Genomic DNA, 25301 nt, shown 5'->3' with positions numbered 1-25301 from the left:
ATCTAGCTCTGTCCTAACAGAAGATTTCGGGCCAATAGGAGATTTCAGTCCAAGAACACTTGAATCAAAGTGAGGCCCAGTAGATTTTGGCTGAGATCCAAGCCCAATAGGATCTGGCTCTGTCCCAACAGAAGATTTCAGGCCAATAGGAGATTTCAGTCCAAGAACACTTGAATCAAAGAGAGGCCTAGTATATTTTGGCTGAGATCCAAGCCCAATAGGATCTGGCTCTGTCCCAACAGAAGATTTCGGGCCAATAGGAGATTTCAGTCTAAGAACACTTGAATCAAAGAGAGGCCCAGTAGACTTTGGCTGAGATCCTAGCCCAATAGAATCTGGCTCTGTCCCAAGAGAAGATTTCGGGCCAATAGGAGATTTCAGTCCAAGATCACCTGAATCTGGCCCAATAGACTTTGGTTGAGATCCCAGCCCAATAGAATGAGTAGACCCGATTACAATTAAGTGTCCATCAAAAACAGTGTAATTAGGAACCTGCATTAAAACAGTGTCGTCATCGTGGGGATGAGGATGTGTCACCCCCTGATGAAGGAGATGGTGTTGTTCGTTTTGTGCTTCATAATTTCACCAAGCCGCAATCTCCTTCTTCTCCTGCTCGAGTTGATCGTATGGATGGATTGGTGCAAGATCATAACGGTGGTTTTGATGTGGCCCTCCTTGATTGTTTATTCTCTAAGGGGTTTCGCTCTGTTAAGTCTATCCCTCCCAAGTGTCGTTTGGGGTTTTCTCGGGTTCTGAAAGGTGCTCTTGATAAGGTGATCTCTAAGCCTGATGACATTTCTAATTGGGTCTCTTTGTTGGTGTTACCTCTTTGTATCCTTAAAATCTTTCGCCCGCGGAGTAGTCGTGAGTCTCGGTCTTCGGTAAGACGTCGGCATCAAGAAGAGAGTATTTCCCGTGCTATTTGTTCTTGGAGTGTAGCGGGTGGTAATTTGCAGCTTGTGAGGGAAATTTTGGCAGAGGATTCTCCTACTTTGTCGATGGTTGATGATGAGGACATTGATTTGAAAGAGCGTAATATTAAGCAGTGTCGTAGGAAGATTTGCGATGGCCATTACACTGCTGCGGTTCGGGTTCTTTCTTCTTCAGGCGTTGCACCTTATAATGACGCCACTCTTGCAGATTTACAGTCAAAGCACCCTTCATCTCCAGCTCCATCCTTTCCTGATATACCTATTGATCACCTTCATCTCGTTACGACTTCTGTTGTTGTTTTGGATCGGATTAGGAGTTTCCCTCGTGGCACATCATGTGGTAGGGATGGTTTGCGTGCTCAACATCTTATGGATTGCTTGAGTGGTGCGGCTGTGGCAGTATCAGATGAGTTGGTTGACTCTATTACTGGGGTGGTTAATCTCTTTCTAGCTGGGAGATGTCCTATGGAATTAGGAGAGTACATTGCTAGTGCTCCTCTTACGCTACTTGTCAAGCCCGGTGGTGGTATCCGTCCTATTGCTGTGGGTACGGTTTGGCGGCCTCTTGTTTCGAAGGTGGGTGCTGTTATGGTTGGTCAGTCTTTAGGGAGTTACTTTGATGGCCTTCAATTTGGTGTTGGGGTTTCTTCAGGTGGTGAGGCAATTCTTCATGCGGTGAATCGGTTGATTGAGGATCGTGGTTCTGATGTTGGTTTATCTATGTTGTTGGTGGATTTTCAAAATGCCTTCAATCTGGTTGATCGTTCGGTCATGTTACGTGAGGTACGTCGTCGTTGTCCGGGCATTTCGCGATGGGTAGAATTCTGCTATTCTAATCCAGCCAGGTTGTACTATGGGGACCAAACCTTATGGTCATCTCAAGGGGTGCAGCAGGGTGATCCCCTTGGTCCTTTGGTTTTTTCTTTGGTTTTACAACCCCTGGTGTGTAAAATCAGAGAGACTTTTGATGTATGTCTTCAAGCTTGGTATTTAGATGACGGCACGATTATTGGTGACACTTTGGTGGTGGGGCAAGTTCTACAGTTGATTATGGAGGAAGGACCTCGTTCTGGGTTATGTCTTAATGTGGAAAAAACTAAAGTTTTCTGGCCTACAGAAGACCCTCGAAGCAGGCTGGTGGGTGTCTTTCCACCTAATATTGCTCGACCTTTGCGTGGTGTTAGGTTGCTTGGAGGTCCCGCTAGTTCCGATTCTGGTTTTAGTGGTGAGCTTGTGATGCAGAGGGTGACCAAGACCATTGCCCTTATGGATAAGGTCGCTATGCTCGATGATCCTCAGTGTGAGCTGTTGTTACTTAGGGCATGTACTGGAGTTTCAAAACTCTACTTTGCATTGCGTACTTGTCCTCCTAGTACTTTTGAGGTGGCTCAGCGCACTTTTGATGCAGCTCTTCGATCTTCCATGGAGCGTATTGTTACTGCTTCGGGGCCGGGGTTTGGTGATTGGCAGTGGCGACTTGCCACCTTACCATTTGCGTTTGGAGGGCTTGGTGTTTATTCTGCAGGTGATGTTCGTCACTATGCTTTTCTTGCTTCTCGGTTACAGTCTGCTGGGTTGCAAACACAACTTCTTCGGCATGCTGGCATTGTTGGTCTTGGACGAGCCTTTGAGGATGCGTTGAGTCTGTTTAATGGAACAGTGGAGTCTGACATTTTGAGTAATCCTAGTGAGGTCGCTGCCCCTAAACTCATGAAGAAATTGGCAGATATATATTTCACAAAGGTTACCGCTTCTGCAGAATCTGCTTATTCTTTAACTCCTCGACAATCAGCATTATGGAAATCACAGCAAGGTGATCACACCTCTGCTTGGCTTCGGGCGGTTCCTATTTCAGGGTTGGGTCAGACGATGAACGCCAAGACTTATCGCTGTGTGTTGTCCTATCGGTTGGGTGTACCATTGTTCTCTATCTCGACGTTGTGCTCTGCTTGTTCGAGGGTTTTTGCTGGAGATATTTTTGGTGATCACGCAGTGTCTTGTGCTGGTATTGTGGGTATTAAACATCGGCATAATGTTGTTCGGGATACCCTTGTTGATGTTTGCTATCGTTCTGGGATTTCAGCGAGAAAAGAGGTTGACATTGGGTTGGCCGGAGGGAACGACGAGGCCCTCAGACCCGCGAATGTGTTACTTTATTCATGGGATTGTGGTCGCGATGTCTGTGTTGATTTGACAGGGTCTTCTCCTTTGACACAGTCAGGGCTATCTGACTTCATTCCTGGGCGGGTTGTGGCTGATGCAGCTCATCGGAAACGGGTTAAGTATGAAGCTCGATGTCAGGCGATTGGATATGGTTTCATTCCCTTCTCCTTTTCTTCGCTTGGGGAATTAGAGAAAGAGGTTGTTGCGTTACTGAAGCGGATTCAAAGTTCTCGACGACGCAAGACATTGGGGCTCGTGCTGCAGCTCATATCTTCACTAGGGTAGGATTTGCAATAGTTAGAGGAGTGGGGGCCCAGATTGTATCTCGGCTTCCCACTAATTTATTGTAGGTTGTATGACTTTTGTTTTTGAGATAATAATAATAATAATAATAATAATAATAATAATAATAATAATAATAATAATAATAATAATAATAATAATAATAATAATAATAATAATAATAATAATAATAATAATAATAATAATAATAATAATAATAATAATAATAATAATAATAATAATAATAATAATAATAATAATAATAATAATAATAATAATAATAATAATAATAATAATAATAATAATAATAATAATAATAATAATAATAATAATAATAATAATAATAATAATAATAATAATAATAATAATAATAATAATAATAATAATAATAATAATAATAATAATAATAATAATAATAATAATAATAATAATAATAATAATAATAATAATAATAATAATAATAATAATAATAATAATAATAATAATAATAATAATAATAATAATAATAATAATAATAATAATAATAATAATAATAATAATAATAATAATAATAATAATAATAATAATAATAATAATAATAATAATAATAATAATAATAATAATAATAATAATAATAATAATAATAATAATAATAATAATAATAATAATAATAATAATAATAATAATAATAATAATAATAATAATAATAATAATAATAATAATAATAATAATAATAATAATAATAATAATAATAATAATAATAATAATAATAATAATAATAATAATAATAATAATAATAATAATAATAATAATAATAATAATAATAATAATAATAATAATAATAATAATAATAATAATAATAATAATAATAATAATAATAATAATAATAATAATAATAATAATAATAATAATAATAATAATAATAATAATAATAATAATAATAATAATAATAATAATAATAATAATAATAATAATAATAATAATAATAATAATAATAATAATAATAATAATAATAATAATAATAATAATAATAATAATAATAATAATAATAATAATAATAATAATAATAATAATAATAATAATAATAATAATAATAATAATAATAATAATAATAATAATAATAATAATAATAATAATAATAATAATAATAATAATAATAATAATAATAATAATAATAATAATAATAATAATAATAATAATAATAATAATAATAATAATAATAATAATAATAATAATAATAATAATAATAATAATAATAATAATAATAATAATAATAATAATAATAATAATAATAATAATAATAATAATAATAATAATAATAATAATAATAATAATAATAATAATAATAATAATAATAATAATAATAATAATAATAATAATAATAATAATAATAATAATAATAATAATAATAATAATAATAATAATAATAATAATAATAATAATAATAATAATAATAATAATAATAATAATAATAATAATAATAATAATAATAATAATAATAATAATAATAATAATAATAATAATAATAATAATAATAATAATAATAATAATAATAATAATAATAATAATAATAATAATAATAATAATAATAATAATAATAATAATAATAATAATAATAATAATAATAATAATAATAATAATAATAATAATAATAATAATAATAATAATAATAATAATAATAATAATAATAATAATAATAATAATAATAATAATAATAATAATAATAATAATAATAATAATAATAATAATAATAACAACAACAACAACAACAAATTAACAACCTCAAGGTCTCCGAAAGTCAATAATAATAATAATAATAATAATAATAATAACAACAACAAATTAACAACCTCAAGGTCTCCGAAAGTCAAATGTAGTTGCTGAGCAATTTCATGGCTTCCCTGAGTTCCCTCCCTATACAAAAATAACTCAAGATTAATAAAGAAATTAGAACTATTTTTTTTTTTTGATTAAATTATGTAGGATTGAAAGAATTCCAAAAAAAAAATAAAAAATAAAAAATCAAGAATGATAAAGAAATTAAAACTAATTTTTTTTGTGAATAAAGTACATAGCGTTGCAAAAAAAAAAAAAAGGATTAATAAAGAATAGAGTACGTAGCTAAATTTTTGCAAAACAAAAAAAAAGTACGTAGCTAATTGTTCCCAAAAAAAGGAAACTAGTACGTTACTAAATTGATCAAAAAATAAATAAAATGGATACATAAAAATATAACTTGATTATAAAAAATAAAAGATCCAGATAACTAAAAGAATTAAAATCAAACTAAAATCCCAACAAAATAAAAATAAAAGAATCAATATTAAAAGAATTAATGAAAAGATAACACAAATATAATTGGATAACTACATAATTAAAATCAATGCAATTAAAAAAATTTTTGATAAAATCTTTCATGTTAAATCGGATAATCTAGTGGAATTACAATTTGAAGGTTGCATTGAAAGTAAGTCAAAGTATACTTTCATAAAAGAATCAATATTAGAAGAACTTAGGAAAAGATAACAAAAATATAATTGGATAACTACATAAAAATCAAAAAAAGATTTGATAAAATCTTGTAAGTTAAATTGGATAAACTGCTAAAATTAAAATTTGAAAGTTGCATTGAAAGCAAATTGAAGTATACTTACATAATTTGGCCGAATATTTGATGATTTGTGTGTGAAGTTGTAGTGAATTCTTTCAAATGAAAAAAAATGTTGTAATGAAATGTGCAATGAAATGTTGTTGGGAAATGTAGTAGTAATGAAGAAATTCGTGGGGTTTATATATATATAGAGCTATAGAAGGGTATGATAGTTAGGAGGTTATAATTGTTAATAGTTATGTTAGGACTTAGGACTTTAGGAGGTTATAATTGTTATTAGTTCTGTTATTTCATAATGAAAAGTTTGTTAGTACGGAGTACTCCGTATTAAGCTAAACCCTTGGTTAAAAATATTCTAAGTATCAAGTGTAAGTATCTTTTTTTTTTTTTAATAATCAAGTGCAAGTATCTTCTTCTTAGCTTATTCTACGTTTTTTTTATTTCATATTTTTGATACAAATTTTTTGGGTTGTGTGATGATAGGAATAGTATGCCTAATAATTTATAAAGGTATATATATATATATATATATATATATATATATATATATATATATATATATATATATATATATATATATATATATATATATATATATATATTTGGGTGTAAAGTGCATTCGATGTTATTTTTTTATTTGTTAATTTGATATTTTAAAATAAACAAATTACAGAGTACATATCATTTTCCTGCAATTGTAACTTAAACCTAATATGTAGTACGACTACCTAATACGGTCTACAGGTGTTAATTACTTAATTTGGGTGTTTAAGTTAGTCAGGCCTATTTTAAAACTTGAATTATGCTAAATTATTATATAAGTACCAGCTGAAATCTAAATATTTTTTAAAGTCGTTTTCACTCGAGTCTGGCCAGGTGAGGTTTTGACCTTCTATCTAGATGGTGTAAATTACTATTGACTTTTTTTTTTTTAGGAATTACGTTGACTTGACACACCATAAAGTCCAAAACTGTCAACATTTGGGGGAACTTTGATTATGTTCGTAAACCAAAATTTGGGGTTACGGTTTCTGGGAAAATGTTGAAACAGTCGAATATGGAGTTGGGCAATTCTAGAATTGCAAATATCAAATCGGGTGCCTGTAGTAGTAAGAGGAAGAAGGGGAATGATTCGGAGGAAGAAAGGTGAACCTAAACTTGATTTCGTTTATTTAGGGTTTCAATTTCATCAACATGTTGTTATTTGCTTTTAATTGTTGTTGTGTTGAGGCGGTTTACTGGGCGGCGACTGGTGGTGAGGCAGGTGGCTTCCAGTGGTCAATTGGGGAATTGTTGTGAGTAATATGGGTTGTGATTGGTGGTCGATTGGCGAGGATAATTGAGGGTGTATGTTGGAGCAGGGGATCTGATGTTCCCTCCTAATGAATAATGGATAATTGGATTTGGCAATGGTTTTGACGGCGCCATTGCTTATTGTAGTTGTTGTTTGATGCATGAATAATTAGGGGTTTTGGTTACTGGTGTTGGAAATATTTGATTTTGATAGTAGGGGACTTTGTTCTGTTTCGAATCTATATCCCTTATTGGGTATAACAGCTAAGAAGATGAATTTGGATGATGATCTTTAGGTTGCTTTTGAAGACGCAGTTTATGATTTTACAGTCAAGTGGGATAGAACATACTACTCGCGACGAAACGTACTTGGTACTCGACTCTGCCGAGTGCCGACTGATCTGTTTTCTACACTTGACATGCAGGAAAGTTTAGATGTTAGATCCAGAGCTCTCCTCCAAACTGCCACGACTGCAGTGTATAGTGTTTGCTGTGGACTATGAATTTTCTGCTAGGCAAAAAGCTGCTGATGAGTTTACTTCCTAATATCAAGGGTACTACAATTTCACAGAAACTTGTTTGGTAAAACATGGACCTCGATTATGGCGCCAGTTATTTATCAATGGTATTGCATCTCAAGGCTGAGCTGACAATTAGGCAATAGTCACTGGATACTAGTTAGATGCCCAACAAGGAAAGATGAATTTGTTGCCAGCATATATACTCGTATATTATACTGACAAGTTATAATAGGATGGCGTACTTCACTGTGCTAGAAACCGAAATTCAAGGAAAACACTGTTAGTAACCAGCTATAATTGGAGTGCAGCTGGTGTTCTATTACTGTGCCACTATAACAGCTTACTGTCACTAAATTATCTTCTTATATGATATGATTTTCTTTGATAATGCTCCTATCCTTTTACTCGGATTGTGATATGCCAAATGATAGAAAAATTCAATTTGATAATATTTTGAAAATATATTGTATATATATCGTGGTCAAACTATTATAAATTAATTATGATCCTAACTGTACTCGTATATATCTCTAACTTAAGGAGATAGATAGAGATGACTCCGGCAATACTAAGCATGTGATATATAATTTATAAACAATTATATTATCACTTTTAATTTTCTATAAAATCCTTTAAATCTTGATCCCTCATAATCTTTGTTAAATCCAAAGCCAAACAAAGAAACATGAGAGACTGGGGTAATATGCCAAAAGATATTGTGACTAAAATTGTAGAGCATGTGGAATTCTATGAAGACTATGAGACGTTACTAAAAATTTGTTCAAATTGGAGATCAGCCGGAAAGGAGGCTAGTTTACGAGGATATGCCAATGCCAATGCTACAGAATCGATGCATACACTTCTGTGGCTAATGCTACCACAGAAACAGTCCTCGATGAGCCATCGCTTATACAGCTTCTCTAAGCGCATGGTTCGCCTTATTAGCCTGCTAGCTGAGTTGAATTACAAAAAACCAATGTTATCTTCTCGTGTGTGGCTTCTTGTGCTCTCGAAAACAAAGCAAGTTAGTATTTTGAACCCCTTTTCTGGTGCCATTATAGAGCTACCAATACTTAAGTTATGGAATACTAACCACCTAGATTTCAGAGACTTTGATTGGCATAGAACAATCCTTAATAGGTTCATATTGTCAGCCGATCCCTCAACTACTAGTGATTTTGTTGTCTTCCTTTCAGTGTCTTTCAGTGCCGGCACTGACAATCTTGCATCAAATCTAGTTTTCTGGAGGAATAATCGCGGTGCCGGTGCCTGTTCCGGTGATGATCATGGGTGGATTCATGTTAGGGATCCTCTTCTTGTTCCACTGGGACCAATATGGCCTGATTACCCCTACCATACTCAACTTTTCCTTAGTTTTTATTGCACCGATTTAACTTTTTACCAAGGAGAGTTTTATGGCGTTAATATATTTGGTATGTTTGTAAAGTTTGAGACTGCCAAAGGCAATCCTCATTTTCATGTGGTGGCTGTGATTGATGGACATGTCCCAAACATGTTGACATATGATGATAATGAAACACCATGGTTTCATTATTTGGTTGAATCATCAGGCAAATTGTTGGTTATACGTCAAGTCACTCGTCAAGAAATTACCACCTCCAGAAGGCGGCATATATTCCGATTTCAAACTATAAGATTTGAGGTATTTGAATTGAATGTTATGGCTGGAGAGCTCAATGAAGTGTCAAGTTTGGGAAATAGAACAATTTTCTTAGGTTTAAATTCTTCCTTTTCCGTTGAGTCATCTCATGGTTTTAAGCCTAATTGCATTTACTATACCGATGATAGTCCGAGATCTACTCCTTGCCAAACACCGGGACGACATGGTGGATGTCTTTACAATTTAACCAATTGCAAGTTTGAGGATCATTTTTACAATTGTCGCTCATCATATCTCGGCAAACTCACACCACTTATTTGGTTAGAGTCTCCTTATTCATAACAAGTAATTTGATTTAGTTTAAATTTCATGGTAATGGTAATGGTAATGGTTATTATGATTTCTTGAGATTGAACAAAATAAATCATTCTTTCTTGTTCAAATTTTATTTGTTAAGTAATCAATTTTATTGTGATACAAGTACTACGTATATATTATAATGGCCTTAGGGCCATCAATCAGTTCAAGACTGATGTGGTTTTCATCCCAAGCACTCCTAGGCAGCAGCCAAAGGGGAGTGAAGAAGTGAAACCCAATTTCATCAAGTCAATTGTAAACTACACTCAGCCAAATTGTGAACAACCAATTCAAGGTAAATCTAACAAATATGCTTCAAAATCAACCAATCTCATCCATTTAATCACTCATCCTTCCTAACAATTGTCAAATAGAGCAAACCACGAGAGCATATAGAATTCAAGACTAGTGCTCACACACTCGACTCTCATTTATGTGGCGAGTAAAAGATGTACTCGATCGCTCTCCATCCCAACCCCATCATGTGAACAATGCCCTCCCAACTCACGCGCTCGTGTGTTTTAAAAAAAAAACATACACTAAACCTAATAGTCGACTCGGAATATGTCAAGTCATTCCTTGCATTGATAAGTAGCTACTTTCACATTCGCACAACTGTATGCACAAAGGTCGGAAGGTCTTTAAAGCTTGTAATGTAAGGTCAGGGTAAGAGGTAGGATAAATTTGGGAAAATGTGAGAGAAAAGCAATGCTTAAGGGAGCTAAAATCCTAACAAAACCAAGACCAAAAATAGATAATGACCAATCATCTCCAACATAACTCAACTCTACCAAAAATTCACCAAACATAAATCCAATCATATCAAAAATTTCCAACACTTACAATTACACTCATAAAAAATATAACAATGTAGAACTTGAGTGAATAAACAAACTTTGAACTCTTTAACTTGATTTTTCTTATTGAAGCTCATTTTTTTCTTCTGATGAACCTTCACTTAGAACAATTGAATCATTAAACAATTTTTTTCCTTTTGAAGTTCACTTATTTTTTTTCTTTTCTTTTTTCTCTTGAACTTCAATTCTCTTTTTTTTCATGCTTTATTTTTTTTCACAAGAAATTCAACTCTCAAATCATCAAAAATAAACCACCATGAAAAACAATTACAACTTCTTAACACCACCCAATTGTGCAAATAATAAGCACACTACAAACTCTCTCACCTCACTCACTAATAGCTCCCCCAAGCTAAGCTTGGGACTAGTAACCAATGGGGCAAAATCGGCTTGTAATGTGGCTAATAAACAACAAAAAGGTCATGGTAACAACATGGGTAGCAAGAAGGGAACAAATGTATCTAATATCGTCGGAAGGCCACCTAAGAGAACAACGCCTTCGTCCTCCTCAATGTGCATAATAATGAGTCGTGAAACACTACTTATAGTCACAAACCAATACTCAAATTCATTGACATACCAGGAACTAACACACATTCCTCACCAAATCAACTAGTCAAGCACTATATTCACAAGTAGTTGGACAAAATTGACGCATGTTAAGGCATCCAAGCAATCAAATTTCAAATCATGGCTAAACTATCCACAATACTCGTCATCATATACCAAGAATCAAAACAAATTTCAAGTATGGGGCACAGGAAAGCATGATTTTTTTTTTTTTTTGATTTTTTTCAAAGCGGTAAAACTATACTAAAAAGCAACAAATCTATACTAAACAAAAATGTACCATGCGTACAAGAACCTCCCCCGCACTTGAATATTGCAATTTCCACAATGCAATAATATGATATGAATAAAATAGGGGGGAAAAGGCACTCACAATGCTTCATTGAGGGGGAAAATGAGGAAGATTTTGAGATCCTCCTGATTGAATCCAACTGCTCAAGGTACCAAGAAAAGTGGATATCGACACCAATTGCTCTTTAATCTCTCGTTGCTCATTATTGATCTTATCAATTGAAGTAAGGAGGTCTGTGAGAACCTTCTCTGTCAATGTAGAGGATGAACTAGCGCCATTGGAGACATATGGTGCAGGCACTGGCTAAGAAAGAATTTGAGTCCGAGTTCGAGGATGAACACCAACAAATGACCAGTTAGCCTTATCACGTAGAGATAATGCCTCTCTAGGGGGTAATTCGTCTTCATCATTTCGAATACACCAAAGAATGGTGCCATCTTTCTTGTGAATCCAACCCATTAATGAACATGCAGGAATGTCTATGCAATCGGTTCCCTCAATGGATTCTTCCTTCATAAGACGCTCCTTGTGTCCCAAATGAAGAGCAATAGGAGTTATGAGACCGCCAAGAACGATTGCTCCCTTTTTGGTAGTGGTGTTTGCCAACTCTTTCATCTGCTTGATGAGGAATGCACCTGTGTCAATGGGTTGAGCATGAAGCATTTGATATATCATGAATAATTCATCCTTTCGAGCCTTGCTCCCCTCTTGACGACCAAATACAGTGTTAGCTAATATCCTTTGGACATATCTAAGCGCTGGATGGCGAATATGATTTGCTGGGCTCATCTTTGAATCGTATGTACTCTCACCGGTTAATAGCTTCCAAACAGGATATGCAGATCAACGCGGGGGAGTTAGTCTCAGGCCACCAGGGGGTAACCCAAGCACCTCATTAAACCTTGCCAAAGTCCAAGTATGCTCTTCGTTGTACAATTGAAAACTAATAGACCCTTCACCACAGCCTGGTTCTGAGTAAGTAACCGCCTTCAAGGAGCTTAAAAACTCTAAGGTGACTCTTTTATATGTTAGATACTTATGCATGAGAAAATTACCCCAACCAACATTAGAGAATAGCCACTGAACGTCATCTTCAATATTTAGAGTTTTTAAGGCGTCAACATCACAGAAACGAGTTGCAGTTACTCCTCTCTCAAACAATCTCTCATATTTTGCTTTATGCTCTTCATCACAAAATTTAATGTCATAGTAGTCAACCACCACTTTCTCCTTAGTCTTGGTCGATGACACCTTTCCCTTAGTAGTGGAGGATTTCTTCTTGGATGTAGAGGTCTTAGAGACGGGTACGGGTCGCGATACTCCAGAAGTTTTCTTATTCCTAGTTGTGGTGGAACGAGCCATTCGAGATTGAAGCAATTTCGATTGAATAAATCAATGATACGGTGAAATCAAGAGCAATAACCAGATGAACTAATTCCAATATAACAGGGGCACAACCAAGAAATCAAGCTTTTTAGGGGAGAACGGGCAATAATTTCTCAAAACTCAATAGTTTTCACCGGCAAACAATTGATTCGGAGGTTAGGGTTCGATAAAATACCTTGCCAATGAAACAGGGGGTTCAAGATTGCATTCGAAATACCCTTCGATCGAAAAAATAGTAGTACTCTCGAAATTTCTGCTGTGTAATTGAGAATTTATCCAACAACAGTGATGATAACAAAGGTGGAGAGGTATGAAGAAGCTTGCTTGAAATCTCGTCTCTGCGCCGATTCTTGAACTTTTAATGTGATTTTCTTTTTTTTTTTTTAATTATTAAGATCAGGTTGCTGGATGGCTGTGGTGGCTTCTTGTATGCCGCGGTGATGCTGCGGACTGTTCTGGCTATCGAATCTCTTTCTCCTTTTCCTTTTTATTTCATCAGGTACCTAGCCACAGGCTATCCGTGGCTGGCTGTTGTTCACCGCGGAGTGGTTGCGGAGTGAACTGATTTGCTCAAAGTTTCAATGCATAATGAGAATATTGCCGCAACTAAGCTGTGGAAAAAACGAATTTGCCGCAATTAGCTTGTGGACTAGGCTGTTAAACTTGCTGTGATGCGAATACCCCAATCTTTGTGGTAAGTTGCTTTCCCCTGCATTACAAATTAATATAATTGCATAAGAAGACAAGAGAGGGCAGGTACATTGAGTGAACTAAAGAGCTACTGGTATATTATAGAACTACCTAACCTACTAAAAACAAAATATGGTAAAAACAAAAACTAAAACAATATAATACTCCAAAGTAGAAAAGCACTAACTAGACTACTGTGAGTACTACATAAAACTAACGCACTAATGAAAAAAAAGAAAATAAAAAAATAATAAATTAAAATAAAATAAAAAAGAAAAAAAACAAATAAATTAAGAATGAAACTTGTCTATTGCATAAATTACTGCTAGCATCTCTTTTTCAGTTGTGGCATAATTCATTTGAGCAGAGCTAAGAGTTTTACTAGAGTAATAAATAGCATGAAGTTTTCCATCCTTTCGTTGCCCCAAAACGGCCCCTACTGCATAGTCACTAGCATCGCACATAATCTCAAATGGTAGGGTCCAATCTGGGGGTTGCATAACAGGAGCGGAGATCAAAGCTTCCTTCAACCTGTTAAAAGCCTCAAGACAAGCATCAGTAAATAAAAATGGGGCATCCTTGGCCAAAAGCTCAGTTAGAGGTCGAGCGATTTTCGAAAAATCTTTAATAAATCGTCTATAAAATCCTGCATGACCAAGAAAGCTCCGAACTCCTTTTACAGAATTAGGAGGGGGTAATCGCTCAATGACCTCTATCTTTGCTTTATCAACCTCAATTCCCTTATGTGATACCACATGACCTAGAACGACTCCTTGTTGTACCATAAAATGGCATTTTTCCCAGTTTAAAATTAAATTGACTTCTTTACATCTATGGAGCACCTTTTCCAAAATTTCAAGACATACATCAAAAGATGTTCCATAGACGGAGAAGTCATCCATAAAAACTTCCATTGAATTTTCAATAAGACCTGAGAAAATTGCCATCATACAACGTTGAAACGTGGCTGGAGCATTACATAATCCAAATGGCATTCTTCGATAGGCGAAGGTGCCATAGGGACATGTGAAAGTAGTCTTTTCCTGATCGCATGGACGGATGAGAATTTGAAAGAAACCAGAATATCCGTCCAAGTAGCAGAAAAAGGAATGCTTAGCCAAACGTTCAAGCATCTGATCAATAAAAGGAAGGGGAAAATGATCTTTTCGGGTGGCCTTATTCAATCTCCTGTAATCAATACACATTCGCCAACCTGTAACAGTTCTAGTGGCGATTGGCTCACCTTTGTCATTCTTGACAACGGTCATACCTCCTTTCTTCGGAACAACATGTACAGGGCTAACCCACTTACTATCTGAGATAGGGTAAATTATTCCTGCAGCAAGCAATTTAAGAACCTCTTTTTTAACTACCTCCATCATATTTGGATTAAGTCGTCTTTGAGGTTCTACAGAGGAGGCATGATCGTCCTCAAGAATTATCTTATGCTCACAAAAAGATGGGTTAATACCCTTAATATCATCAATGGTGTACCCAATAACACTTTTATATTTTCTCAAAATAGTGAGCAATTGCTCTAATTTTGTGTCATTAAGCTCAGCATTAACAATAACATGATATGTATTATGAGAACCAAGGTATGCATATTTAAGAGTAGAGGGAAGGGGTTTCAACTCTACCTCGAGAGGCGTAGTACTCTCCCCAACACTCGATACGCTTAGGATTTCCTTCACTGAAGCTGTGATTGGTTTAGCTTTTGCTTCCTCAAGTAGCCTCGTGTACTCCCTTGTTTCCCAATCTTCATCATTGACACTCCCTACCAACACCGTTTCAAGTGCATCATCCGTTTTAATCAAGGGAAGTTGCTCACGTTCTAAATCATCAAGAACATCCACTTGGCAAATAGTCTCTCCCATGGAAGGAGTTCCCATAGCATTCAAGAGTGAATACTCCATTTTCTCGTCTCCCACCTCAAAAGTGATTTTTCCATTCTTCATATCAATGATTGCACCTGCAGTGGCTAAGAATGGTCTACCAAGTATAATGGGGACATGTGCATCCTCCTCCATCTCCATCACAATGAAATCGCATGGGATAAAGAATTTTCCCACGCGAAGAGGAACATCTTCAAGTATACCCAAAGGAAACTTCACTGACCTATCCGCAAGTTGTAGAGACATGCGCGTAGGCTTTAATTCACCCATTTGAAGTTTCTTGCAAATAGAAAGCGGCATGAGACTCACACTTGCACCAAGATCACATAATGCCTTGTTGATCTCTATATCCCCGAGCTTCACTGGAATTGAGTAGCTACCCAGATCACCTAATTTCTTAGGAAGTGTATTTTGCAAAATAGCACTACACTCTGCATTCAACGCAACAGTAGCATTCTCCTCTAGCTTCTTCTTGTTAGAGAGCATATCCTTCAAAAATTTTGCATAAGATGGCATCTCGGATATTGCATCTAAGAATGGAATGTTGATGTGAAGCTTCTTCAAAATATCGAGAAATTTTCCATACTTCTTCTCTAACTTAGCTTGGGCCAACCTTTGTGGGAAAGGAACTGTTGGCACATATGGGACAAGTGGTGGCGGAGTTGATGCCTTTGACTCTTCCTCATTCGCAGTACCATTGACCACCTTCTCTCTTGGGACTACCCCGTCAACAACCTCCTTGGATGGCTCTCTCATGGGAGGATCTTCCAATTGCTTTCCACTCCTCAAAGTCACAGCATTCATATGCCCTTTCGGTGGTTGCTCTGTTTGACCCGGAAAAGTGCCCGGAGTCTTCAAAGATTGGCCAACTTGATGAGCAAGTTGACTTATCTGATTTTCCATGAGCTTGTTCTGAGCTTGTAGTTGTTGGATGTTGTTGTTCGTTGTGGTAACGAAGCTCTCAAGCATTAGCTCAAGGTTGGATTTTTGTGGAGGTGGTTGCATAGGTTGTTGGACTAGATGTGGTCTTGCTTGAAAACCGGGTGGAGCATTATAGCTATTGTTTCGAGGTGGTGGTGGAGGGGGATTTTGTTGAGCTTGGGTATTCTTGTAAGAGAAATTTGGATGATGTTTCCAACCTTCATTGTATGTGTTTGAGTGAGGATCATATGGCCTTTTGGGATTTGAAGTGTAGAATGCATTGGCTTCCTCAATCGACATCTCCTGTGAATTTTGTGGGCAATCAGGGGCAATGTGACCTTGTACATTACACATTTGACAAGTTTCAGCAGATGAACCAGAAGATGCCGCTTGGAACTTATCAAACTTGCTTGTCAATGCCTGCATAGAACTAGTTAAAAGGGTTAGAGCATCAACATCATGCATACCTCCCTTTTTAACATTACGTCGTCCTCCTGGATGGTAATTATCATTTGCCGCCATCTTCTCAATTAGCTCCTTTGCCTCAGTTGGGTTCTTAGTCAAGAGAGAACCCCCAGATGCAGCATCAATATAGATTCGGAACTCATGAGTCAAGCCATTGTAAAAGGTTTGGATCAACATCCATTCAGGAATACCATGATGAGGGCATTGTCTCTGCAATCGCTTGAACCTCCTCCATGCTTCATATAAGGACTCATCATCTGACTGCCCGAAAGTAGATAGCTCATTTCTCAACCTCGCAGTTTTTTCCTGTCCCAAGAACTTGACTAGAAAAGCTTTCACCAATTTGTCCCATGTGTCAAAAGAGCCAGTACCTTCATCTCTCAACCATTCCTTCGCTCTATCCCGTAATGAGAAAGGGAATAGGCGAAGTCTAATAGCATCAACTGTAACACCATTTAGTTTCATGGTATCACACTTTTCCAAGAAACTATCAATATGACTGACAAGGCATTCGTGAGGTGTGCCTGCAAATGAATCATTAGAGATGAATTGAATGAACTGTGGCTTTAATTCAAAGTTCTGAGCAGTAACGGGTGGTCTGACAATGCTAGAGAGGAGTCCCGTTGTGGTATCGGGAATGCCATATTCCAAAAGAGACTTTGTGCCTGGATCGACCATGTTTCTATGGTTTTGATTTCTCCTTCTTCTTCTACCTCCTCGTCTCCTTGCAGTTGCTTCAATTTCAGAATCAAATGGAACTAAATCGTCTGACCCTGAACGTCGAGTTTGCATGCAACAAAGAACTACAAGCAAAGAAATCAAAAACACAAGAGACAATAGCCGAAGCAACAAATAAAGCTTAGTAAAAACGAATCACAAATAACTAGTGTAAAACCGTTAGTCCCCGGCAACGGCGCCAAAATTTGATAGGCGTGTCGCGTACCTAACAAAAATAACCTAACAAGACCACTACTATGTAGACGGGCAAGTAAGGGTCGGATCCCAAGAGACTATGGTTCAACTAATTAAATAGACTCAAATAAATACTAAGCGAGTAACCAATCAATATCAATAGATCAAAACTAGAACAATATTAACTAATAAGCAATAAATAATAATAATATGAAATTAATCAAGAACTAAAAACATCTAAGATTAAGTATCCCCACTAATATGAATCAATGCAATAGAACAATCCCTTTCCCTCAATTAAATCAATAGATATTCCACAGGACAGATGCTCCCTAAAACAATACTAAGAGTTTCTTTCGATCAACTAATAGCTTCCCTAACATGCAATCACTAGTAGAAAAATACAAAAAGGCAACCCCCAAAAGGCACCGGTTCAGGCCAAACCGGTGCCAAATACCTGCCTAAAAATGGGCGGAATTTCAGACCAAGAGAAATGGCACCGGTTCAACTCAAACCGGTGCCAAAAATACAAAGGGCACCGGTTTGAACCGTTGCCACTAAACCGGTTCACCTACATAATTAAAAAAAAAAAACCCCGCCCCATATATAACCCTAACTCTCCCTCACTCCCTCAGCCGCTCCTCTTTCTCTTTCTCTCTCCTCCTCCTTCTCCTTCTCTCTCCTCCTTCTATCTCTCTTCTCTGTTCGAGATTTCATCTCCTTCTCTCATCTCCTTCTCACTCGTTTCCACCACCAAAGGCCACCACCAAGAACAACACCCAAGACCACCAAGAACACCGATTCTAGGTACATGCATGTGGTTTTTGGGGTTTTTTTTTTTTTTTCTTTATTTTGAGATTTCTGGGTTTAGCTATTTGAGTTTTGGGTTTAATTGGATTTTTATGGGTTTAATTAATCGATTTAAATCGATTTTTGGATTTTAATTCTATTGATCTGGGTTTCATTAATCGATTTAAATCTTTTTTCAGATTTTATTTCGATTTTTCTTGGGTTAATTTTCGATTAAAATAATCGTTTTTTGGGCTAATTAATCGAGTTCTGGGTTAATTTTCATGCATGCGTTTTGGGGTTGTTTTCTGGGTTTTGTTTTTAGATTTTGATTTTTTTTTTCGACTTCAATTTTTTTTTTTCTGTGTTTTTTCGATTTCAAGTTTTTCTGGGTTTGAATTTTTTTTCAATTTTTGGGATTATTATTTGGTTTTCGATTTCAATTTTTTCTGGGTATATTTTCGTTTATTTTTTTTTTCTGGGTAATTTTCGATTTTTATTTATTTTTATTTTTTTTAAAATTTTCTGGGTTTTAATTTTCTTCGATTTTCTGGGTTTTAATTTAATTTTTTCTTCATTTTCTGGATTTTCTCGATTTTCTGGGTTTAAATTTTTTTTTCAATTTTCTGGATTTTCTCGATTTTCTGGGTAATCTTCGATTTCAATTTTTTTTGTTTTTGTTTTTATTTTAATTGATTTCTGGGTTTTTTAATTGTTCGATTTTGTTTTTATTTTTATGATTTCTGGGTTTTTTTCATTTTTTTTTCTGGGATTTTGTTTTTATTTTTTCGATTTTGTTTTGATTTTTTGATTTCTGGGTTTTTTTCGATTTTGTTTTTAATTTAATCGATTTTAATTCGATTTTTTTTTTCTGGGTTTTTTTTATTTTTTTGGCAGCTTGTTTATTTTAATCAATTTATTTTTGATGTTTTAATTGGCGCGTGTATACATAATCCAAGAATCAAGAATAAAGAATATGGGGATTTTTAGATTGTGATGTTGTAATATTTTTTTTTTTTATTTATATTGTAGTTTTTTTTTTATTTATATGTTGTAATTTTTTTTTACTTATAAGTAATTTTTTTTATTGATCTATGTTGTAAAATTTTATTGATTATATATTAAATAGAATCGTTTATATTGATTGTGATGTTTGATTTATATTGTGTTTTTATTTAATTTAGTTTATTTAATTTTTAAGCAAAAAAAAAGATGATTTTTGGGGGTTTTTTGGCACCGGTTAACCGGTGCCAAAAACTTTAAAAAAAAATTTAGTGGGCCTTTTTGGTGCCTATTCCACCCTATGGCACCGGTTTTACCGGTGCCAAAAACTTGGTTTTTGGCACCCCTCACATAGGCAGCGGTTCAAACCGGTGCCTTAGACCGGGTTTGAACCGCTGCCAAATGCCTTTTTTCACCTAGTGAATCATACCTATTTCCATGGAATCATGCATATTAAAGACATTGAGAACGGCATCCTATAAGTCCTAGCAAGAACAATTAGTTATTTTCATGCATAAAAGCTCCAACTTTTAATTAGGGTTCTAATATCAATTAAGAATCAACTTTCGTTGTAAACCTAATCACATTCAATAATACTATTTCTAGTTAATCATTGATAATAAAAACCAACCCTAACAAAGAGGAATTATAAATTAATTAAATTGGGAATTGGGAAATTAAATAACACATTAATCCATATTAGGGTTCAACCTAACCCTAGATTATGAAACTACTCACACATGATAATAGAAATAACAAGACAAGTAATTAAAGAAAACATAATAACAATAATAAAATAAGAGAATTGAGAAAAAGAAATCAATACTTGGAATTAATTATGAAATCTTGAATCTTGAAAGTAGAACCCTAGAAAATAATCCTCAAGAACGTAATACTAAAAAGCTCTAAAATAATGTATGTAAAAGTGATAAAAAGTAATCAATAAAAGATTATCTAAAACCTATTTATATCCTCTCATAAAACTAGGTATTTCTATCTTAATAGGACTCCTAAACGCTGCCCAAAACGAGCTGCCACAGGTGGGTTGTGGCATGAAGAAAGCCGCCACAACCGGGCTGTGGAGCGGGCTGTCTTCGCCTCTCCTTTGCTCCAATAATGGACGCCCACAACCATGTTGTGGCCATAAGGTTGAACGCCACAACCAAGTTGTGGAGTAGGCTGCCAAAATGCTCCATTGGTGCTCCATTGGTGCTAGAAACGCTCCATATAAAGAAATATCTCGCGATCAAAATAAATTCCATGCAAATAGAGCCCTATTCCTATAAAAACAAAAACAAACAAACCGAGAAGAGTAGTATCGAAATAGGAAGAATAATAGCTCAAAAAGATTAGGAGAATGAAGAAAACACAATAAAACATGACCAAATATCACATATAAATCGTGTATAATATCGTGTTATCACAGCGTTGGCAGCTCTTTTGGCTTTGAAGAATGATAACTATCCAATCTTCTCTAAGCAAACACACAATATCTTGGATAATCATTCCCAGCTCACATTCTGGATCAATTTTTTCAGAGCATCTGCATCGTTTCTAGCTCAAGATTCAGGATATTAAACTTTGTAGCAGTAATCAGGTCCTATCTTATTGTAAGTAGCTCTGCAGCTTCCGGGGAAACAGAGTGAAACTTCATAGAGAACCCCACAAGCCAAGACTCATCATCATTTTGAATAACAACACCATCAGCCAGGTTCGAACCCTTCCGGCTCCCATCAGTGTTGAGCTTCTTGTACCCCATCTGTGGCAGGGACCATTCATCTGGACTATATCTTTGCTAGCAATTGAAACTCCATTTTCAGTCAGCAAAATTTTGTTATTGAAGTAAAGATGGGCTTTGAATTTTGCAAATAAATGCATAACTCTTATCATAGAACCTTTGGCAAAAGTTTGAGAGAATTCAGTAAACTTGATTGGACTACATAACAGTTAGTAATATACTTCGTATTCCATATCTCTAACTTAATTATGTACCCTCTCATTAGATTGTGCATGATGCTCCACTAGACAGGCACTAGAACAATAACAAAATCAACAATTAACATTGATAAAAGATATTTAAAAAAAACAAAAAAAAACAAAAAAAAAAAAAAGAAAGAAAGAAAGAAAGAAATGAAAGTCATGTAAAAAGTTAAATTGAAGGAACATTAAGAAACAGAGGTAGTAGATTTAATTAACTTTTAATCAGATCTGTTATATAACAATTGACATTAGATTTATATACAATAGATTGTTAATATCCAACAGATTTATTTTCTACTAATATTTACAGATAAACCACTGATAAAGCATCTCAAAATTCCAGAAATCTGCAAAAAACACTCCACATTACTTTACAGACTTGCAAAAAAAAAAAAAAAACAACCTCTGAACAACCATTTTGACAACAGTAACCTTAAAAAGAATGGATTTTATTTCATGAATTTAACAAAAAAATAATGAGAAAATTAATAATATGCACAAAAACATGGAAAGTTTTCACAGATCACGTTGCCAAATGGCACACTGTCAATCTTTCAACCTCTGTCAGTTTCAGGTTTTATCCAATTTAGGATAGCAGCCCCCAAAAATATTAATCATTGAATTCCTCAGGAACGCGCATACCAAATCCCCGCTTTTTCTTCTCAACTCCGAATGAAAAAATAAGGTAGAGTGAGTAATTTTGACATTAACAATCAGTATCTAAGGTTATATTGCACTTAATCAAGTCAAGCTACAATTTGCTCATTTAGAACTTATAGGATAGTTCACTCCCTGTGGGTTGACTAACAAGTTAGACAAATAGACCTTTCGCTGCATAAGAAGGAATTCATTTTCTCTATGTTCATTTGAATTTTGGCTGCCAGAGGACACTAGTCTCAGAACATCGTGAATGCTAAATTATGATGAGACAGCACGATGAAGATGTAGTTAATAAATGGTTTGTTCAAGTAACTTAAATCTATTGAATTTGTGTACAACCAAATGTATACAAGATCGCTTTCAGGTAGCAATAAACATACTCAAAGCTAACTTTATAGCCAATAATGAAAGTAATAGGCTCAAGAGTGCCCAATCCATTGATCAAAATACACACAGTAGAACTATTTAAAATGCATATGCGAATTCAAGTTTCACCGAAAATTATTTTTGTCATGAGCATACAAATTCAAACTAAGAGGTAGAGAATCATAGATTTAATCTAAAAAAAAAAAATTAACTTATATACTTTGGCTAGTTAATCATGCCACTAACCAGCGATTTTGTTCAAAAAATGCTAATTCCTATTCAATAAAAGTCATTCCTAAGATGTGAATGTGCTGCCTCATTTCAGGGGTAATATTGAAATATTTGATTTTTAATCTCATAGTATATGAAATCATTTTTAATAGCATAGTAACTCTCATTTGTAAAATTGTTATAGATGGTTCTGTGTAGACACTAATAATTAGACAACTAATCTACCACCAAAATAAAACAATGTACGTTCCCAAAATGTACATGAAGTTTCTCATGAAGGGAAGAAAGCTGACATGTGGTGATTAAATGCATCAAATAAGTGAACTAACAAAAGAATCAGAGACACTCACGTGGGAGCAAGTTTTCCAAGGTTAGCAATGAAGTCTTTGCTCTGCTCCTCCAGGACTTTTCCGGATATATCAACAATATATCTCTTGTCCCTCATAGTTGGAAGTCCTCGACTCGAAAGTAAATCAAGATCTCTTTTCTGAAGCTCTCTCCCATTTACATAAACAGCAGTTTTCCCTCTAGAACAATTTGCTGGCATGGGAAAACTGAATTCTGGAATAGATGGCTGCAAGACAAATAGGAATGCCACTTCCTACAATTACTACTATGTAACATCTTATAAAGAGGATTGGAAAGAAAATAGATGAAACCAAATGAAAGTGAGAGAAATTCTTTTGCACTATAACTCACCGGAATTATCCCAAGGCAATGATGGTCCATTACACCCCAAAAACCAGCTTTAGGATCGTACCTACAATAAAATAATCAATTAAGAAAATGAGGGATGTTTTACAACAAAACAACCGAGTGAGCAACTTAAGATCATTTTGCTACCTTCTGAAATTAAATCAACTAACTTGTCAAATTAAATTTGTGCCGAATAAATGTACTATGTATTAATTTTGTAAAAAAAAAACGCAATTAAAAGGTATTGCAACAATTACCAGTAGTTCCCTGGTTCAATAGGTCCAGCAAGCTTTTCTGCCTTTTTAATTACATGAAGTGGTACCCGCTGACCATTGACAAATACCTCATCTTTTTCAGGGGAGACAGAACCAGGTCTTGGTGAAAAGGGTTTCCAGAAAGGAGATTTAGAGGACTTTTTGTTTTCATCTCTGCATTCTGTTGGAGCATCCCCAGAATCAGATACAGTAGTTGATGACTCATGGGAATGATCTTCAGTCTCTAAAGCAACCGCAGTATTTACCACAGAGCTATCTTGAGATACATTTTTTTCAAGAACTTGCTTCTCTTCTCCAGTAAAAGTATTTGTAATTTCTGCCTCAGCTTTGTGGTGTTGGCCAGAGTAATCAAGATGTTCCCGCAAAGGTGAACCAGGGGGAGGGCGAATCATTGCAGCCGTCTCTGAAGAAGTTAGTAGGCTGCTTTGCACACTTGCACTATCTGTAATGAGCTCTTCCTTAGAAGAATGAGATGATGGAGAAATACCTCGAGTATATTCATTAAAATCTGAAATCATTCTCCGTCCTCCTGTGGTTTCAGTGGCTTTGGATTCCGTATACTGGAATCTGTTCTCTATTGCATCAAAATCATAAGGTTTGAAATTTGTACTAGTAGCAGCAACACTGTCATGGTGGTGTCTAGGACCTGACTCGTTCAGCACTTTACCAGAGCCACTAGTAGCATTGACAAGATCTGGATTCTTCTGTGAAGAAAGAGCACCTAAAAAACTTTTCTGAAGATCAAATGACATAACAGAAGAGCAGGCCCCACATTGCAATTTATACTCTTTATTATTCTTGGTCATGAACTTCCCGGGTAATTTGAGCAACTCAAAGCATTTGTGGCATAATACAAAGGGGGCACCACCAGCAATATGGTTCCAATTTGTAAGCTTTGACTTATTAGTTTTTTAAATTATATTATTTTAAGATTTAAGTTGGATTTTCGCTGCAATACTTTGATAAAGCCTTAACGTTTTAACACGTAGCGGTAACATGTCAATGGTTCTCCTCTATTTTTATTTAAAGTAAGTGGTTTGTAAAAGGGAGAATTATTGGGGTGTTACAATCTCTCTCTTATTTTCTCTCTCTTCTTATCTTCTTAAACACTTTATGACTTTGTCATCAGGGTGATTTTCTTCGGATCCACCCTGGGGTTATCTAATCTCTAGTCTCTATATAGGTTCTCATCTGGACGATAGGAGCTTCACGGGTCTCAGGCTCGGACTTTTGGATCTCGGATTCGGGTTGTCGGATCTTGACCGAAACACTAATAATTCTGAGAAGGTTGGATTATTTGCATTAAGTATGTCTATATACTACCAACTCTTCTGCCATGCTCCTCCCTCCCTCCCTTTTCACTCTAAAATTCTTGCAAAGATATTGAGGTTTAGGATTATCTTTGAGAATCCTTTTATGTGATTGAATCCTTTTCTTTTGACTTCCCGATTTAGTATCGTATTTTGTTTTGTAAAATGATCAATGTGATAATTGATCATACATGTGTTCAATTTATATACTTTTGTGAGATATTTGATTATTTTTGGTTGTGAAC

At 34.9% G+C, this 25301-nt stretch overlaps 2 protein-coding genes and 1 non-coding gene across 3 annotated transcripts; 2 read left to right on the top strand and 1 right to left on the bottom strand.

Annotated features, from left to right (window-relative positions):
* Positions 1-8466: 8466 nt before the first annotated feature.
* On the top strand, positions 8467-11785 carry LOC145605872 (uncharacterized). The gene is made up of 3 exons (XM_081661940.1): positions 8467-9722; positions 9912-10054; positions 11703-11785. Exons 1-3 carry the CDS (start codon positions 8467-8469, stop codon positions 11783-11785), a joined length of 1482 nt encoding a protein of 493 aa, XP_081518066.1.
* A 5237-nt stretch (positions 11786-17022) lies between these two features.
* LOC145607667 (small nucleolar RNA R71) lies at positions 17023-17129 on the top strand. The gene has a single exon (XR_014105601.1). It is a non-coding gene; the product is annotated as a small nucleolar RNA R71 (small nucleolar RNA).
* A 5992-nt stretch (positions 17130-23121) lies between these two features.
* On the bottom strand, positions 23122-24592 carry LOC145578868 (uncharacterized). The gene is made up of 3 exons (XM_081636169.1): positions 23729-24592; positions 23475-23535; positions 23122-23349 (listed from the first exon to the last, which is right to left on the bottom strand). Exons 1-3 carry the CDS (start codon positions 24550-24552, stop codon positions 23122-23124), a joined length of 1113 nt encoding a protein of 370 aa, XP_081492295.1. The 5' UTR covers positions 24553-24592.
* Positions 24593-25301: the final 709 nt, after the last annotated feature.

The sequence above is a fragment of the Chenopodium album genome, chromosome 2 (genome assembly GCF_948465745.1).
Source record: "Chenopodium album chromosome 2, dcCheAlbu1.1, whole genome shotgun sequence".
Lineage (NCBI taxonomy): Eukaryota > Viridiplantae > Streptophyta > Magnoliopsida > Caryophyllales > Amaranthaceae > Chenopodium > Chenopodium album.
Note: the sequence above shows the minus strand (reverse complement) of the source record. Positions and strands in the feature narration are given on the sequence as shown.

Bases quoted from the DNA above. Each gene is read 5' to 3' on its own strand.
- LOC145605872 (XM_081661940.1), top strand. From the start codon at position 8,467: ATGAGAGACTGGGGTAATATGCCAAAAGATATTGTGACTAAAATTGTA. The intron at 9,723-9,911 runs GTTAGAGTCTCC...TAATGGCCTTAG, and splicing joins AAACTCACACCACTTATTTG to GGCCATCAATCAGTTCAAGA. The intron at 10,055-11,702 runs GTAAATCTAACA...TATCAATTGAAG, and splicing joins TTGTGAACAACCAATTCAAG to TAAGGAGGTCTGTGAGAACC.
- LOC145578868 (XM_081636169.1), bottom strand. From the start codon at position 24,552: ATGACCAAGAATAATAAAGAGTATAAATTGCAATGTGGGGCCTGCTCT. The intron at 23,536-23,728 runs GTAATTGTTGCA...ATTTTATTGTAG, and splicing joins ATTGAACCAGGGAACTACTG to GTACGATCCTAAAGCTGGTT. The intron at 23,350-23,474 runs GTGAGTTATAGT...TTTGTCTTGCAG, and splicing joins ATTGCCTTGGGATAATTCCG to CCATCTATTCCAGAATTCAG.